At 46.0% G+C, this 19,669-nt stretch overlaps 1 protein-coding gene across 2 annotated transcripts; it reads right to left on the reverse strand.

The window, feature by feature from the left end:
- Positions 1 to 11,416: 11,416 nt before the first annotated feature.
- LOC103119123 (glutathione S-transferase Mu 2-like) lies at positions 11,417 to 18,598 on the reverse strand. 2 transcript variants are annotated; one of them, XM_007529372.3, is made up of 8 exons: positions 18,459 to 18,598; positions 18,243 to 18,318; positions 17,238 to 17,302; positions 16,997 to 17,078; positions 16,806 to 16,906; positions 15,189 to 15,284; positions 14,993 to 15,103; positions 11,417 to 11,994 (listed from the first exon to the last, which is right to left on the reverse strand). In XM_007529372.3, the coding sequence occupies exons 1-8, from the start codon at positions 18,492 to 18,494 to the stop codon at positions 11,905 to 11,907; spliced, it is 657 nt and encodes a 218-aa protein (XP_007529434.1). In that variant the 5' UTR covers positions 18,495 to 18,598; the 3' UTR covers positions 11,417 to 11,904. The 2 variants fall into 2 exon arrangements, with proteins under 2 accessions (XP_007529434.1, XP_060057923.1); XM_060201940.1 differs by lacking the exon at positions 17,238 to 17,302.
- Between the last annotated feature and the right edge of the window lie 1,071 nt (positions 18,599 to 19,669).

Genomic DNA, 19,669 nt, shown 5'->3' on the forward strand with positions numbered 1-19,669 from the left:
ATCCTGTGAGTCCCTCAGTACCCTTCATTCTTTTTTTTTTTGCCAGGTGGCAGGTGGCACTGAGTTTAGAGAACAAGCTTAAGTCATAAAGATGTAAAACTCCTCCCCTCCTTTCCTCTACACACCCATCAGCTCACCCCTGGGTTGCAGAATTCCCACAGGCTCTGGGAGCCTCAGTTTGCCAAGTGAAGGCCGAAGTGCTTTATCCCTCTTACAGTATTTTCTCCTCCCTAAACTTCACCTGATAGCTGACTCAGAAATTAGTAACAATTAATGAAAGCACAGTAAGGGAACTTCAGACCTCAGAAAAATTTTCTCTGCTCAGGTTCAATCCCCAACACCACCATAAACAAGAGTTGAGTAGTACTCTAGTAAATAGGAAAGACTGGCAGAAAGAAAAAAGGAAGAAAAGAGGGGAGGGAGGGAGGAAGGAAAGAGAAGCTTTCTCTTCAGCAGCCACTTCCCTCTGTGTGAATGACTGTCATCCCAGAAGATATATACAGGTAGGGATGGTGCCTACCCATGTGGCCTAGTGAAGCCTGTGCTGACCTGCTCCTGGAAGCACAAGAACTGAGACTCTCAGCCCCTGGAGGCCACCAGACTCTGGACATACACACTACAGAAGGACAGGGAGAGACCAGAGCACTTCACTTGTTAAACGTGGGCCTTCTAGAAGGGGGCCAACCAGGCTGCATCACACCTGTCACCAGCAGAGCTGGGCTCCAGGAGCTGTGAGTGACTCCATCAGAGGCCCGAGGACTCCACACAAAGGATCAAAGGGAGTCTCACAGGGATTCCTTCACGAACACTATGGTGTTTATTTCAGAAATGCAAGACTTCAAAAAAAAAAAATCTCTAAGCCTTGGAAATAGTTCAGCAAGTAGAACACTAGTCTTGCCTGCCTGAGACCCCAGTTTGATCCCTGGCACCAAATGTTAATGTGTTGTAGTGGCTCACTATCTTAATGCTTAATTACTCTCTTCTTGCTCACTTGTTCTCTCATGTTCTAGCTCTATCTCTCACTCATGTGAAAGCCTCATAGGATTAAAATAATAATATAACTCACTTGTGATTTATATAAGTAGTTTAATTATGCACCCTTATATTCATAGCTACTTTATACATAATTGCCATGGAGTGGAAGCAAGCTTAATGCCCATTGACTGATGACTAGACAAAGGAGTTGTGGAACATAAACTCAATCCAATACTACTCTGCAATTTTAAAAAAATGACAATATGTCCTTTGGGGAAAAAAATGAATGGAACTGGAGATATTATACTTAGTGAAACGGGTAAAGAAGTGAAAGGCAACTGCCAGATAAAACATATGAACTCACAAAAAATAAAGAAGTGACAAACTATCTCTAAGACTGTGAATATTAAGGTGTTTAGCATGGGGAGGTACAGAATTTTTGTGGTGGGTGCAATGTGGAACTATATAATTTTATAATCTTGTAAGTCATTATCAAATCTCTAATAAAAATAGAAAAGAAAAAAGCAGTCTAGAAGAATTAAAAAGAAATTTCTCCCATGGATATGCAGGAAATGAGAGAATAACCCAGAAGCAAGCTGTGGGTGGCAGCTATGCTGCATCTGAGAGGAACATGGAGACTCCTGACAAGGAGCAGACACAGGCTCCACCTCACAGCTGGGATAAACCCCACAGCTTAGAGGGGAAAGGACCCTGGCTTCTCCACTGGGAGACCCCCACACTGGCCCTACTCACTGAGTCACACAGCCCTGCACAGCCATGCAGCCTCAGGCTGGAGGGAGAGAGGGAAGGAGAGACACAGGCCACAAAGATGCCTCCTTCTGCATGGAGCCTGAGGAGGACTCTGCACTCAGCTGTCAGAGAGAAACCAGGGTCTCAGTGCTCCCCATGCTCCACCCAGGGCCAGTGTCACTTCCTTGCTTGGAAACAACAGGAGCTGTTACAGAGTCCAAGTGGCCAAGAGGAAAAAAGGCCAGACACAGCAGGTTCATGCAGGGTTTACTGGGCTGTGTGTACACTAGGAAGCGGGGCAGGCACATCATAGCCAACTCATCTCTAAGACGTTGGGAGAACTATGGCAGTTATCTCTGGAGGGGGTAGGGGGACAGAACTTTGGTGGTAGGTGTGGTTATTTTATAATCTTTTAAATCAATGATAAAATTTTTAAATATATGTATAAATGAAATTACTGTAAGATATAGAGTCTACTGCTACCCTGTCAGATAGAATCTACTATGACTGCTCTGGAAACCTCATTTTATCAAAAGCACCTGTTGGAGAGGCTCTGTGGCTCACACAGGGAAGCAGCAGCTTCCTCAGCAAACACTAAGGCTAGGGCAGCTTGGCTCTCTCTCCAGCTCTGTGCTCTTTCACCAAGCCCTCCCTTCTCACCAGCTCCTTTGAGGGGGGGGGGGGGCTGCCTCCCAGGGTTTGTTCTCCCTGGGACCTCCAGCTGAGAACAAGGGGCTGAGAAAATACTTGTGCAGCTTGCAGATATCAAACATCAACCAGTGACTCAGCAACACATGGCTGAAAGGTAATAGGAGAAAGTGAAGCAGGAAAAACAGAGGAGCTCCAGTTACTCCCCAGATAGGGAAAGTTCAACAGCTGCCTGCTCCCAAGCTCAGTTCTCCTCATCCCTAGGTCAGCTTCTGCCACCTAGGCACTTTTCTCTCTGCTCTCTGTGAAGCACCCATGCATTCCACAAGGTAGAAGGTCTAGTATGACTAGCCTCATCCCTGGCTTCTGAGCAACGCATTCTGGGAGGCTCAGTTTGCCAGGAGAGGGCCAGAAAGGCACCTCTGGAATCTAGAGGCCTCTTGGAAAACTCCTCTTGGTCTTTATTGTTTGCTGAAGCCATTAATCTTCCATAACAGACACTCAGTGGGGTGAAATAACCCTCAGAGACAAGGGGCAGTGGCCTCCAGTGCTTTCTTTGTTGGACTATGGGGAGCCCAGCCCTTAAGCCACGTGCTAAGAAGAATAAGAGCAAATGTGAATCAAATCCTGAAGCTTCCCCAGCAAGGGGCAGGGGGTGGAGGAGTCCTGCTAGCTGAGTGACCTTCCCATTGACAAGAGCAATGACAGGGGACAGTGGAATGTGGGTGGGGGGGTAGCTATTCTCTGTGGGGTCACTAGCTATCCTGCTAGAGGAGAGGGGTCAGTAGAGAGCCACCTCAGAATCTGGAAGACCCTTCACAGCCAGGGAGCACACTATAATGCATGTGTCTGTTTAAGTCCAGAGTTGGTACCCTGCCTTTGTCTCCTGGCATTGGTGTGGTTTGGGGCATGAAAGAGTGGTTCAAGTGGCCTGTGAGGTCATAGCCTGATGGCTGAATCAGTACAACCTCCAGAAGAGCAGAGTCCTATCTGACAACCTTTCTCTTTGAAGACAGGATTATTTTGCCAACAAAAAGAAGACAAAAGTTTGTCTTGTGATTTAACTTTTTCTAATAGCTCAGGAGGTGGTGCAATAGATGGGGTGTGGACTCATGAGGTCCAGAGTTTGACTGCTGGCATAGCATGTGCCAGAATGATGCTCTGGCTCTCTCTGTCTTTCTCTTATAAATAAGTAAGTAAATAAATATTTAAGCTCATTTTAATGTAAAAGATATTATGATTTTTAGTGGAAATATAAAGTAGAACTTTTCCTAATAGGTTTACAAATTAGAGAGCCAGGTTAGCAGATTAGAAAACTAAATATTTTTAAAGGTTTTTTTATTTATTTTTATTTTTTTTATTTATTCCCTTTTGTTGCCCTTGTTGTTTTATTGTTGTAGTTATTATTGATGTCGTTGTTGTTGGATAGGACAGAGAGAAATGGAGAGAGGAGGGGAAGACAGAGAGGAGGAGAGAAAGACAGACACCTGCAGACCTGCTTCACCGCCTGTGAAGGGACCTGCCTGCAGGTGGGGAGCCGGCGGCTGGAACCGGGATCTTGACGCCGGTCCTTGAGCTTAGCGCCGGTCCTTGAGCTTAGCGCCACCTGCGCTTAACCCACTGCGCTACAGCCCGACTCCCAGAAAACTAAATTTTAATGTTTTTGCTTACAAACCTTACCCTTGGTGAGGAATGGAAGGTATGAACCCAGTGAGCTATAAGGCTTCACCACCTGTAATTATGGAGTGGGTGTTCAGAATGGACACATTACCTAGCTCCTATTAAATCTTGGAAATCTTCACAGCTCTATCAGCTGGAAGTTGGAATGGAAGAAGAGTGTCCCCAAGGACAGTGGAACTCTGTCCCCACTGCAGATGCCTCCCTCCATTCAAACTTGACAGTCCTTGGGTTCTAGTCCAGACCTACATTAGGATGCAGCCTCAGGAGTCTGGGAATTCACAAGCAGGTGTGCACAAATCCAAGAACTAAAAGTCTCTGTTTTATGTTCTGTTATTCACAAAGCATTAAAGATTTGTCTTTCAAAGACATGTGTGTCTTGAATTTGGAACAGAAATAGATTCATGCTAAATAAACAGATCAATGTTAGCATCCATTCATTGTTACACCAACATCCATTCATTCACTCAGTGGTTCTTTGACTAAAAAAAATAATCGAAGGGGCCAGGTGATGGCACACTTGGTTGAGCACACATGTTATAATGTACAAGGACCTGGGTTCAAGCCCCAGGTCCCCACCTGCAGGGGGAAAGCTTTGAGAGTGGTGAAGCAGTGCTGCAGGTGTCTCTCTGTCTCTCTCCCTCTGTAACACCCCCTTCATTCTCAACTTCTGGCTGTCTCTATCCAATAAATAAATAAAGATAATTTTTTTTAAAAGACCACTGAGTTCCTAGCATATTGTAAGCATCATTAAAAAAAAAAAAAAAAAAAAAGACCGTCTTGGTGACCAAAGACTTTAAGTCTTGTGAGAACTACCAGGGGCAGATATTCTTAAATATGAGCATGTTTGTGTGTCTACACAGTTTTTATTCTGAGAGAAAGAGACATAAAGGTAAAGAGATAGAGATAGAGAAGGCCAGGTGGTGGTGCACCTGGTTAAGCACATACATAACAGTGCACAAGGACTCAGGTTCCCACTTGCAGGGGGAAAGCTTCATGAGTGGCAAAGCAGTGCTGCAGGTGTTTCTCTGTTTCTCTCTCTCCCTCTCTATCTCCCTCTCTCCTCTCAATTTCTCTCTATATCTAATAATAAATAAATATTTTTAAAAGAGATAGAGATGGAGATAGATTTAGAGTACTCCACTATTTTATGCACTATCAACTATCAAATTTAGAGCCTCTAGCATGCAAATCATGTCTTCTACCACTGAGCCACCTCTCTGGTCCCTCATGTGTATTTAAACACCAAGAAGTAGAGGACAGGGAAAGAGGCTGAGACAAGAAGAAGCAGCCTGGTAAGACAAGGATTTTGAGGAGATGAGACAAAGACTCTGAGCACAGGAAGTCCCTTCAGAAAGAAGAGAATGGCAGCCTGTTCCTCCAGGGAAGAGGGCATGAAGGGTAAGATGGAGGCTGAGAGGCACCAGGTCCCTGGGAGCTCTCTCCACACAGTTCCAGGCCAGGCGGCACTGAGGCCTATGCCAGCAAAGGGAAGCTTCAGGAGCTGAATGGACTGACTAAGCAGAATGAACTGAATGCATTTGATAGAGGCTTGCATTGAGTCTGTTTTCCATGTGGGTCTTGTACCTTGACAGAAAGGCCATGTTTAAGTGCCCGCATAGCTGGGGGAACCGGTCACCCCATGTTTGGAAAGTGCCAGAGCCTGCAGCTCTGGATCCCTTTTCAGGAGACTTAGCCCAGTAAAGTGCTGGGAAGCAGAGGAGAGCAGCCCCTATCTGCCAAAGGCCCAAAGCCCAAGGCTGGGCTTGCCTGATGCTGCCTCTGGGTGTCCTTTCTGCAAACTGCATGTAAGAGAAAGAAGGAAGGAGAGGGGTGGCAATTACAGAAAGGAAAGGCATCCATTCCGGTCTGCTGTTGGAGAAGGATACAAAGAAAGTTGTTACAGATCTCAGCCACTTGTAGTATCTATTGGGAGGAACCCTAACATCTTCATAGCAGTGACCCAGAGTGGGGTGAAGTAGCATCCAATGACTGCCACAACAGGGACCCACTGAAATAGCCCCTTTCCCACTAGTTACATGCATACAAAAATCCTAGAGCACTCATGCACATAGGCTTGGCAAAGCCCAGTCAGTCGAATGGCCCTTCAAAGGCTTTCAAATATAGCAACAGTGATCAAGGAAATTTACCACTGGGAAAAGATTTTAGCTTAATTTCAAACTTCCTTACAGTTGTCTTATAGGGTATTTAGATCAGGGCAGTGTTATATCCAACCTCATCCAAAAATAGGTGTGTGTATTCACTGTTTGATGTTATGTTTGGCTTTACAAGATTATTTTAGTGTTCACTTTTTTTTTACGTTTATTTGGTAAATAATAAGAAGCTAGAGTCAGGGTTAAGCGCACATGGTGCGAATCACAAGGACCAGCGTAAGGGTCCCAGTTCAAGCCCCCGACTTCCCACCTCCAGGGTAGTCGCTTCACAGGTGGTGAAGCAGGTCTGCAGGTGTCTATCTTTCTCTCTCCTTCTCTGTCTTCCCCTCCTCTCTCCATTATCTCTCTGTCCTATCCAACAATAATGACGTCAATAACAACAAGAATAAACACAACAACAATAAAAAAAGGAGCTAGCCACAGTTAATTGTATAGTATTTGTTTTAAAAAAAAGTTTGCATGTCAGCACCTCACTTTTTAATCATGATGCAGGAATTAACTAAGTGATGAGATAACAATAGTTTAACAGAGCTTTCCACAAGGAGATTCAGACGCAAAGAAATCATAGCAGTGTTGCAGGTATCTCTCTGCCTCCCTTTCTATATCCCTTCCCCCCCTCAATCTTTCTGTCTCTACTCAATGATCCATTAAGTGATTAATTAGTAAACTGAAAAACTAAAAAGAAAGTATTTTAAAAGCACTATAACTAGATGGACTCTAACAGAACATTGTTATTTTAGGACTCACTGTGCTTCTAAATGTTAATGATTACCTAGCATTCCTTCCTAGAGATACTTGCTTAGTTGCTCTCACATAACTGGGTATGTTTTCTTTTCTTTTGCCACCAGGGTTGTCCCTGGAGTTTGATGCCTGCATGACAAATCCACTGCTTCCAACAACTATTTTTTCTTTTTATTTGATAGGACATAGAGAAATTGAAAGGAGAGGGAGGGAGGGAGGGAGGGAGGGAGGGAGAGAAAGAGTCCTGTAGCTCTGCCTCAGGGCATGCAGAGCTCCACCTGAAGATGGGGGATGGGTCCTTGAAACTGGGTCCTTATGCATGGTAACATGTGAGCTTAACCAGGTCCACAGGAGTGACTTTTCTATTTAGTTTTTCCTTTTTTGCATCACCATAATCTCCTTTAAGTTAATGATTTCCTCTGCTTATGATTACTATATTCAGGCAAGTCCCCAAGTGAACAGTAAAGGCAAAGGGCAAGAACTGTTTTATGCTCTTATAACACACTATTTTGTTTCTCTGCCAAGAGCATGATTTAACTTAAAATGGCACTGAATAGAGATGAGTGGACCTCTTTCTCCATTACCTCAAGTAGAGGAGGGAAACCCCTTTCTCTTATGCTAGTTTTATAGGTTCACAGTAATACCCTAAGATTCCAATGACATTTTATTTATTTTTATTTTTTTATTTTTTTAAATATTTATTTATTTTCCCTTTGTTGCCCTTGTTTTTCACTGTTGTTATAGTTATTATTAGTGATGTTGCCGTTGTTAGATAGGACAGAGAGAAATGGAGAGGAGGAGGAGACAGAGAGGGGAGAGAAAGAGAGACACCTGCAGACCTGCTTCACCGCCTGTGAAGTGACTCCCCTGCAGGTGGGGAGCTGGGGCTGGACCTTGTGTTTTGCGCCACATGCACTTAAGCCACTGCACTACCGCCCGACTCCCTCCAATGACATTTTAATTGGTATTTTGCTAGCTGTACATGTTTCCACCTGACCAACCAGTGTCTAGTTATAATGCTGGAGAGGAGGGAGACTCAGTTCCCCACAGAGCTGCTCTGTGGGATTTGCATGTTCCCTTTTGTCTGCATGGATTCTGTCCAGACATTGTTTTCTTCCCACATTCTAAAAACAGGCATGTTAATGCCCAAGTGTGAGGATGGACTCATATTATAAGTGCCCCTGTGCCCCAGCCTGCGGGGTCTATCAATGGAGACCTAGGGTAGGGGGTGAGAGAATGAAGGAGACAAGAGACACAAAGAACGAGAGCAAGACAAGAGATCTGATCAAGCTCTAAAAATTTTGTTTTACAGCCGCAATATAAGCACAAACAATGAGGAAGTTCTGCTAAGGTAGTGGGGGAGGAAGGTGGGTGAGCGACTTTCCAAACAGCTAGATGGTAATCTCAGTTCCAATGGTCGGAATGTCCGCTCTACCTATAAATGTTTTTACCGGCTGCTTTCAGGATGTTTTGTAACTTTCTATATGAGAGACTTAGCTAAGGCCTTGGCCCACAGCACCCCTGAGAAAGAGGGGCCTCTTTCCTCTTGTCCATGGCTCATTCCCACCTTGCACTCTGAACTCCTGAAAAAGATTCCTGTCGGGGGTCAGGCTGTATGTAGCACAGCGGGTTAAGCGCACATGGCACGAAACTCCAGGACCAGCATAAAGATCCCAGTTCCAGTCCCTGGCTCCCCACCTGTAGGGGGGTCGCTTCATAATCGGTGAAGCAGGTCTGCAGGTGTCTATCTTGCTCTCCCCAACTCTGTCTTCCCCTCCTTTCTCCATTTCTCTCTGTACTATCTTGCAACAACATCAATAACAACAATAGTAATAACCACAACAATAATAAAAACAACAAGGGCAACAAAAAAGGAAAATAAATAAATAAATTTTTAAAAAGATTCCTGTCACCTGCAACCCTAAACTGGAATGAGTGTGATGGAAAATGAATGAATGAATAAACACAAGTTATTATGTAATATCAGAGACATTACCAGAGATGTATTATCTATTATCAAAGACGTGACCTTTCTTTAAATTTTTTTATTATCTTTGAATTATTGAATGGAGACAACCAGAAATTGAGAGGGTAGGGGAGATAGAGAGGAGAGAGAAAGAGAGACAGCTGCAGCCCTGCTTCACCATTTGCAAAGTTTTCCCTCTGCAGGTGGGGACCAGGAGCTAAAACCCGGGTCCTTGAGCACTGTAACATGTGCGCTCAACCAGGTGTGCCACAACCCAGTCCCGTGGTCTTTCTTTAGACATTTGGTGATGTTTTTGTAACCAGACATATGGTACATGAACTTAAGTCTTGTTTTCAACCAACTGATCTACAGCAAAAACTGGTTTTGTTTTACATTGTCTCACTTAAAAAGTCACAGTTTCCACATAGGTTCCTGTGTTGACTATGGGCCCCAGATCAAAATCAATGGGGGGGGGGGGTCGGGTGGTGGCGCAGTGGGTTAAGCGCATGTGGCGCAAAGCGCAGGGACCGGCGTAAGGATCCCGGTTCGAGCCCCCGGCTCCCCACGTGCAGGGGAGTCGCTTCACAGGCGGTGAAGCAGGTCTGCAGGTGTCTATCTTTCTCTCCCCTTCTCTGTCTTCCCCTCCTCTCTCCATTTCTCTCTGTCCTATCCAACAACGAATTGCGTCAACAAGGGCAATAATAATAGCCACAACGAAGCTACAACAAGGGCAACAAAAGGGGGAAAAAAAAAATCAATGGGGTTTACAGTTAACAATATTTATATACTTTTCCCATATTTGGGAGCTACTCTCTTCCCTGATCTGTCACTTGCAGCGGCGGGATGCAGAAAAAGGAGGTTTGGAGCAGAAAGTGAACTCAATCCTTTATTTGCGCTGGCACCTCAGAGTTGGGTGAGAGAACAGCAGTTTGGGCCACATGGAGGTAGCAAAAATGGCCGTCTAGCACAGCAACCTTCCCTGCGTCTAATCACCGAAGTGAAAGGCCGGCAAGAGAGTGAGGTGCGGAAGAAGAAGGGCTTTTATGGGAATAGCTCTCGTGAGAATGAGAATGGGGAAGAGTAACCAGAACACTGCAACTATTGCGGGGGAATTGACAATGCCCTGAGTGCACAACATGGTGGAACAGGCTCTCCGAGAATGTTCCAACTCTCGTGGGAACTAGCAATAGCCTGAGGGGGCAACATGGCAGATGTGACTGCATCTGCACAATTTCCCAGCTTTCTAGTCCTTTTTCCAACTATGATACCATCTCCCCAGACTATACTTTGGGTCCACCTGCATGGTAGCTTTCAGGCTCAGGCAAAAACTTTAGTAAAGTCACGGGCCCCTTGGAATATACTTAAAATAGACCTACTAGCTTTTTCCAAAATGGAGACCCCCAATCTTCATCTGCAATGTTACTGCCTTTAGGTTCATGATTAGTCAACAATTTGTTCTGCTTTATATCTTAACTCTTTTTCAGCTACCAGGTTCCAGATGCTACCATGATGCCAACCTGACTTCCCTGGGCAGGTGACCCCACCAATGTGTCCTAGAGCCCTGCTTCCCCAGATTCCTGCCTCACTAGGAAGAGAGACAGGCTGGGAGTATGGATCAACCTGTCAACGCCCATGTTCAGTGGTGAAGCAATTACAGAAGCCAGACCTTCCACCTTCTGCACCCCATAATGACCCTGGGTCCATCTATACTCCCAGAGGAGTAAAGAATAGGAAAGCTTTAAAGAGAGGGGATGGGATATGGAGTTCTGGGTGTGGGAATTATGTGGAATTGTACCCCTCTTATCCTATTGTCTTGTCAATATTTTCATTTTATAAATACAAAATTAAAAAAAATAAAGTCACAGTTTCCTAGGACCTATTGATGGTAATGTTTGAGAGAGGACTTACTATCTATACACAGGTGGACTGCCAAGGTGTATAGATGTTTAAATGTTCAAATTATTGAGATGTTAAAAAGAAGGAGGACTTAAGTTTGGGGTTGGAGTGGTGCACAGACAACAATTGTGTGGAGATAAGAAACTATACTCATGTGACTACCACAGTCTTGTAAATCACTATTTCTCTTTTGAAATAATAAAGAGCCTAAAAGTACTGATACATAATAGTCTCATCTACCCAAAGAAACAGATAATTAAAAACCAAAAGGAGGTTTTAAGAAACTACATAGATTGTACATCAATAGTGCACAACATTTGCATGCAATAGTCACAGAGTCCTGCATAGCCATGGTGCCTCAGGCTAGAGAGAGGGAAGGAGAGACACAGGCCTCAGAGATGCCTCCTTCCAATGGAGCCTGAGGAGGACTCTGCACTCAGCTGTCAGAGAGAAACCAGAGTCGCAGTGCTCTTTCCTACCACACACATCCACATGCACCAAGCAGGGCCAGTGCCACCAGTCAGTCCCCATGGCCACAGGGGGAATGGGGTCCAAGTGATTGAGAGAAATAATGACAAGACACAGCAGGTGTGATGAAGGCTTTACTGGGGATCAGGCAGAACAGGTTATTTGTTTGAGTAAGATGTTAAAAGAAGGACCAAAAAGATGTCTATACACACCAATCTCACCTACAGAAAGAAATAGGGATACTTAAAAAATATCAGCATGTAGGGTGGCAAGCTGAGGAAGCAGAGCCTACACAGGGATCCTGGGCCCAGTCAGACACCTCACAGCCAAGGGGACACTGAAGGAAGATGGTCTGTGGGACTCAGAGAAGTTAAGTTGAGAAGGACACTACTGAATAAAGATGGGGTGTGTGATGCTCTGAGAAATGGACAAATGCGAAAGGGAAAGGAAGGAACAAGTAATTTCACAGCAAGCAAGAAAGAAATGAATAAGGAAAGAGACAGAGAGGAGAACCAGGGGTGTAGGAGAGTCACTTTGACCTCCTGGCTTCAGTACAGCAAATTCAAAGCATCTCCTTCTCTGAGTGTGACGAGTGTGCCCTTATACACACTATATGCTGTTCCATGAAGCTGTCGGTCCAAACAGAGGCCCATGAAGGAAGCTGCTGGACTTAATGTAGGCAGAGATCTTCTTCAGAGCCTGAGGGTGGAAAAAGAAGGTCAGAGCCCAGAGTCAGGTGCCATATTGTGCTCCTGTAACCCCACTGTAGGAGCCCCAAATTCAGGACTTAGAGAGTCCTTCCTGGGTGAGGTGTCCTGTGTTAGGATTTAAGAAAATACTTCTGGGGACCAGGTGGTAGCACATCCAGTTGAGCACACATGTTACAGTGCACAGGGACCCAGGTTTGAGCCTCTGGTCCCCACCTGCAGGGGGAAAGTTTCACTAGTGGTCAAGCAGTGTTGCAGGTATCTTTCTGTCTCTCTTACTCTCTATCATCCCCTTTCCTCTCAATTTCTGACTGTCTCTATCTAATAAATAAATAAAAATAATAGGAAACAAAAAAAGAAAGACTTTCTGGGGTGCTCAGTTACATAGGTCAACTCATGACTTCTTAGTCAAATAAGTGGTATCTTACCATGTGCCATATTTGAAGAATCAACTATGTGCTCTGTGGTTTATGATCTTTGGGCTCTCATGAAACTTTTAAACTTGATGCATAGCTTTGGAATTCACACAATTACTCTCAAGATAAATTCTTCTGATGACTAGCAAGGAAAGTCAGGCACATACAGGTGAGGAAACTTCCTCCTTTACAGGCACGCACTTGTGCCTGCCCCAGTTCTGAGCTTTTTCTCCTGAACACCCCCTTTTTAAATTTCTTTATTGGGGGATTAATGGTTTACAGTCAATAGTAAAATACAATAGTTTGTACATGTGTAACATTTCCCAGTTTTCTATATTTCCATTCTAGGTCCTCCTCTGCCATCATGTTCCAGGACCTGAACCCTTCCTTCCCACCCACATAGTCTTTTACTTTTGGTGAATCACACCAACTCCAGTCCAAGTTCTGCTGTGTTTACCCTTCTCTGGACACCCCTTCTTCAGCCTTCCCTTCAGAAAGCCCTTATCCCTGTCTCATAAGCATTCTCCATCTTTCACAGAAAGGATGCTGATCCCACCATGAAACCACTAAGAGAACAGGGAGCTCAGAATGTACCAGAGCAACTTGCAAAAGAGGCCAGTCTCAGCAATGATTCAGCAGAAGCAGGGCTGAGATTGGCCCAGGATGTGGAGAAGAAAGCCAGGGAGCACAGGCTCTCACTGTCTACCCACAGGATGGAGTTCATGCCTGGCCAGGAGACTGAGCCCATTTCACTCTTGCTACAGCCAGCCAGGCAGGGGCACTTGGGGTGTTGGGCACCAGCCTCACTACAGAGGGGCCCCTGAGTTGCAGAATATCAGAGTCCTGGTCTGCCAGCTCTTTTTGCCTGTGGCCACACCCACAGCCACTCCCCATTCCCTGGAAGTCCACAGCCCCAGCTCCTACAGAAATGCCAGGGGTGATCTGTCCAAATGAGAGCCAGAGCCCATGAGAACTAGCTGAGAAGGGAGATCACCTGAAGAGCAGTAGGATGGAAGTAGAGGGATTGTGAAGAGAAGCCCAGAGCAGCTCACCAGTGCCAGAGGCACCACAACCACCAAGCCTGCTGCCTGCTGCCTGCCATTCTCCAACTGAATTGAGTCCAGGGAGGGTAACAAGAGTGAGGGGTCCCCTCTGAATCCCACTGTGCCTGTCACAGTCCCTCACACCCAGGAAAAGAGCAGATCAGTGAATAATCAGAAAGCCTTAAAATAAACATACTGCCTCATCTTCAAAACGGACTCTGAAGGTGGACAGGGGATACAGAACAGTGGTTATGCTAAAAGTCTCTCATGCCTGAGGTTCCAAAATCCCAGGTTCAAGCCCCCGTACCACCATATGCCAGAGCTGAGTAATGCTGTGGTAAAGAGAGAGAGGAGAGTCAGGCAGTAGTACAGAAGGATAAGGGCAAGGACTGGTGTAAGACTCCCGGTTCAAGCCCCCCGCTCCCCACCTGTAGGGGGTCACTTCACAGGCGATGAAGCAGGTCTGCAGGTGTCTGTCTTTCTCTCCCATCTCTGTCTTCCCTTCCTCTCTCCATTTCTCTCTGTCCTATCTAACAATGACGACATTAATAACAATAACTACAACAACAGGAAAAACAAGGGCAATGAAAGGGAAAAATATTGAAAAAGAGAGAGAGAGATGAGGAGAAAGAGGAAGAAGAAAGAAAGGGAATAAGATAAAGAGGAAAGAAAGGGGGAGTCGGGCTGTAGCGCAGCGGGTTAAGCGCAGGTGGCGCTAAGCACAAGGACCAGCATAAGGATCCCGGTTCGAACCCTGGCTCCCCACCTGCAGGGGAGTCGCTTCACAGGCGGTGAAGCAGGTCTGCAGGTGTCTATCTTTCTCTCCTCCTCTCTGTCTTCCCCTCCTCTCTCCATTTCTCTCTGTCCTATCCAACAACGACAACAACAATAATAACTACAACAATAAAACAACAAGGGCAACAAAAGGGAATAAATAAATTAAATAAATATTAAAAAAAAAGAGGAAAGAAAGGAAATTGAAAAGGAGGGGGGAACGGTGGGGAGGGGAGTGGAGGGAAGGGGACCGGTGCGGAGGGGGCTGGGCAGGGCGAGGCGGGTGAGGCAAGAAAGAAAAATGACTCAACACAAATACAATAAAGAGAAATCTTTCCCCAGGCAAATCCACTTGGGAACTTAAATCCTAACACTAGTTACAGACCTGGGAACTTTAGTGTTATCTAAGGCAGGGGTAGATTCAAAGCTTCTTAAAAAACAGTAAATTTCCTCTACATCTTTGGAAGTTACTATTAATCCTACCATGTTTCTGCTCTCCTATCAAGAACTATACACACACACACACACACACACACACACACACACACACACACACACACCCCTAAAATTTCTCCATCCCCTGTCTGAGCTGTGTACCCAGGCTGGGAGAGGGCCTGGCCCCTTTCTGTTTGACACAGGAAAGGAACAGACACTGACTCCCCAGTGGTTTGTTGTTCATTTATTTCCAGGACAGGCAAAGTAACAAAAATAAGAAGGGTGGCAAGTGAAAGGTAAATAATAAGGAAAAAGAGATCACCTCCACTCGAGCCAAAAAGTCCTTGAGGTTTGGAAAGGCATCCAGGCACTTGGGCTGGAATATGCGATGCTGGTCCACGATGTCATAAGCCAGGAAATCCACAAAAGTGAGCTGCAGACACAGACAGCATGGATGCCACCTCCCTCCAGCCCAGGATAAGTGAATAACACTCCCACCCACAAAGCTCTCCCTGTACCTTGTCCCCTGCAAACCATGGCCTCTTCCCCAGGAACTCTGAGAACTGCTTCATCTTCTCAGGAAGCCCTTCCAAGAACTCGGGCTTCAGTTTCTCCTGAGAGACAAGACAACTGTCACCACACACATGCATATGGACAGACCCACAAGCTTCCCAAGCCGCCCAACCCCCACTATCCACAGGTGAGAGCAGCCAGGGCTGATATCCCAGGTAGAGCCAGGCTGAGTTCATTCACCTGTGGTCATCACAGGTGCTGTGAGACTGTCCACTGAGAGAGCAAAAGGAAGGCAGCAACACTGCACTGTCTGCACCTGTCACCACAAGTTTCATTTCCCAGGGGGGTGAGACCCAGGAGTGCTGTGACTTGGGTCACCATGGTCTACACTGGGCTGAACAAAAACTAACAATACAAGTGAAAAAGTTTTAAGTTCTAGGAAGTGGTTGACAACAGAACTGAGTGGACAGCTGAGCAGTTTCTGGAGAGAGAAGATAAATTTCGGAGACTAAAAGGAGTAGGCAGGGACAAAGAGCTAGCTCACCAGCTGGGGTGCCCACATTTTCATGTGTTCAAAACAGATTCTGAAGGTGGACAGGAGAGACAGAACAGTGGTTATGCTAAAAGTCTCTCATGCCTGAGTCTCCAAAATCCCAGGTTCAAGCCCCCGTACCACCATAAACCAGAGCTGAGTAATGCTCTGGTAAAGAGAGAGAGGGGAGGCTTCTCTGAATCCCTCTACCACATGGAGGTGTTATGACACTGGAGGAAACTGTGGAATCTCTCACACTATCTCTCTTTCTCTGGCTACATGAGAGAACAGCATAAGATGCTAAGACCATTAAAATAAACAAATAAATAAATGGAGTAGACCAAGGTACAATGGCCCTGTGGTTGACACTCGGTTGCTTATAAGAAGATGTGCTCAGGACAACAAAAGGGAATAAATAGATATTAAGAAGAAGAAGAAGAAAAAGAAGAAGAAGAAGAAGAAGAAGAAGAAGAAGAAGAAGAAGAAGAAGAAGGAGAAGGAGAAGGAGAAGGAGAAGGAGGAGAAGAAGGAGAAGAAGAAGAAGTGCTCATGGCTTAAGGTTTTAGGGAGACACAGTTGGATAACAAAGTAAACACAGGGACTAGATAGTGTCACACCTAGTAGAGAACACACATTACCATGTGTGAGGACCTGGTTTCAAGTTCCACTGTCCCCATCTGCAGGGACAAAGTTCCATAAATGGTGGACTACTCTTCTCTATTTCTCTCTCCCTCTCTCACACCTTCCATTAAAAAGAAAGGGAAAGGAGAAAAAATGGCTGCTGGGAGCAGTGGAGTGGTGGAGGCACAGAACCTAAGCAATATCCCTGGTAGCCAAAAAAGAAAAAAGAAAATCCACTCCAGAGTACCCAGAATATCTTTCTATGTACAGTGTCAGAGTTTTCATTTCACAAGTGTGGAGTCATGAGGCCACTCTGGAGGCAACATGCTGATCTCTTGAGGATCAGAGACTCAGGAGTTTAAATGGTAAACAGCAGCAGTGTAGAAGGAACACACGAATCAGGTCTCCTTATCAAAACCCTGAGGCCCAGCAGGAAGGAACCCCATTCAGCGCACCAGGAGGGACTCACAAAGTCAGGGCTGTAGCAGAGCCAGGCCAGCCGCAGCCGCATGTCCCCACAGTGGTTTTCCACAATGTCCACAAGGGTCCTCTCCTCTTCTGTCTCCCCACCTGCAGACACACAACAGAGACTCACCCTCCACACCCCACCCAGAGGCATTGCCCACTGGCCCCCTGTTCCCTGTCCCTAGCCCCACTCACACAGGTTGTGCTTGCGGGCAATGTAGCGCAGGATGGCATTGCTCTGTGTCAGCCTGCGAGACCCATCAATCAGGTAGGGCAGCTGCAAAGAACACGGGCTCAATGGGGAACCCAAGCACCCCTGTATTCCCTCCCTGAGGAAGGGCAGGCAGGAAACCTGACCTCCCAAGACCTTTTTCAGCTGGGAGAGAAAAGGCGGGAGATATGTCCTCACTTGCCCAGCACCCACCCCAGCACCTACATTGGGGAAGTCCAGGCCCAGCTTGAACTTTTCATTCAGCCACTGACTTCTGTCGTAGTTGGGAGCTGCAGGGACAAGAGACAGTGAACACAAAATTCCTGAGTCATTCAAGCCCCTTGGTTCCCATTTGCAGGAAGGAAGCTTCATAAGTGGTAAATCAGAGTTGCAAATGTCTCGCTTTCTCTCTTCACATCTATCTCCCCCTTTCCCCTCAGTTTCTGTTGTTTTTTTATTGGATAGAGACAGAGAGAGATTGAGAGGGGAGGGGTAGAGAGAAACAGACACCTGCAACCTTATTTCACCGCTCATGAGGCTTTCCCCCCACAGGTGGGGAACAGGGGCTTGAACTTGGGTCCTTGCACACAGTAATGTATATGCATAACCATGTGCACCACCACCTGGCTCCTCAATTTCTGTTTCTATCCAATAAAATAAAAACTATTATTAAAATATGGATTTAGGGCAGGGGTAAACAGCATAATGGTTATGCAAAGAGACTCTCATGCCTGAGGCTCCCAAGTCCCAGGTTCAGTTCCCTGCCATAAACCACCATAAACCACAGCTGAGCAGTGCTCTGGTAAAAAATATATACATATGTGTGTGTGTGTGTGTGTGTGTGTGTGTGTGTGTGTGTGTGTGTGTGTGTGTGTGTGTGTTTAAAAAAAAAAAATTCCTGAGCCCAGTTCTAGGCCCCTGGATATGACAAAGGAGTCAGTGACAGTGTCCCCTGAACTCTGGACTCTGAACCAAGACTCACATCCCAGCTTGTGTGTGAGGGGCAGGGGGAGCAGATAGAATTTTCTGGAACCTACTCAGAGAAAGGCAAGCCTTAAGGGAAACCATCCCAACAGCTATTTGGAGGACCAGAAGTCACCTCCCATGTCCTGCCACAGAGACCAAGCAATACCTTCAAATGTGTTTAGGGAAGGGACAACCCTCATTCAGCTGGTAGAGGGAAACCAAGAGGAGAAAAGGGAGTCAGAAGCAGAACTCATGTGTCATTACCATCTCCCATCTTGTATCTCTTCTCCTCATACTTGGAGTCTGTGTATTCCAGGAGTAGGCGGATGGGGAGAGCAACCTAGAAGAGATGCAGCCCCAGAGGTCAGACAGGTAGGGATTCCCAGTCAGGGACAGTCTCTGCCCCAGATGATTTCATAAACACACACACACACACACACACACACACACACACACTGTACTAGGAGAACCCTTACTCACTCCTCGGGCATCCCAGTAACCCAAGGTCATAGCCATGGTGTTTCTGCTCTTAGATGAGAAAATGGAGAGCTGGGTTGGAATTTATCCTCTGCCCAATGCTAGGGTGTGGGTGTGAACCCTGCCCCCAAAGCTCACCTTACTCCACCCCCTACCAGCCTCAAAGAGGCGGGACACCAGGGTTAGTACAACTCCCAGGAGAGGAGGAAATATGATCCTTTCAGGCTCCTAGCCCAGAGGACTCCAGTCCAAGGGCAGCGACTCTTAGACCAATGCCCCTGGCCTCAACTTATCTTCTTTCGGTCAATCCCAAAGTCCTTCAATTCCCTTCCTTCTGTTTGCCAGGAGGCAGGCAGCATTGTGCTTAGAAAACAAGCTCTAACCAGAATGATCCACAGTGATGCTTCCATCTACACACCCAGCAGCCCATCCCTAGGCTACAGAATTCTACAGGCTCTGGGAAGCTCACTTTGCCAAGTGAAGGCCCAAGAGTTAAATTCCTCTTACAGTATTTTTTGCCCCCCCCTAAACTTTATCTGATAGAAGACCCAAAAATTAGAATAAATATAGCATCACAGTAAGAGTATTCCAGAATTACTAGAGTCTTTTCCTTAAGCAGCTCACATCAGTTAGATAGCCTGTGCTGACCTGCTCACAGGAGGGTGTGAACTAGAGAATGGTAGGCCCTAGATCCATATGTAAGCTTTGCACTTATGTAATGTAGAGTCTCACACACACACACACACACACACACACACACACACACACACACACCCCTAACAGCTTCTTAAACAAATGAAGAGCCATTGAGAAAGGGATTAAATCAGCCAGTTAGGCTGCACCACCCTTGTAAATAGCAGAGCTGAATTGTAAGAGCTGTAAATTATGGGGCTGGGTGGTGGTGCACCTGGTTGAGTGTACATGTTACCATGTGCCATGATCCAAGTTCAAGCCCCTGCTCCCCACCAGCAGAAGGGACATTTCACAAGTGGTAAAGCAGTGCTGCTGGTATCCATCTATTTCTTAAAGTACAACACAAGTTTCATCCAGTAGTGCCCTCCTCAACTGAGCTAGTCTTCTGTAAGCCCCGCAGACCATTCTTCCTTCTGTGTCCCCTTGGCTGTGAGTTGCCTGACTGTTGTATATTTCACATTGGTTTGGTCTCGCTCTCCCCCCGCCAGGAGAATTGGTTTGGCCCTTGCTAGTTTTGCAGA

Source organism: Erinaceus europaeus, chromosome 11, assembly GCF_950295315.1.
Source record: "Erinaceus europaeus chromosome 11, mEriEur2.1, whole genome shotgun sequence".
NCBI classification, from domain to species: domain Eukaryota; kingdom Metazoa; phylum Chordata; class Mammalia; order Eulipotyphla; family Erinaceidae; genus Erinaceus; species Erinaceus europaeus.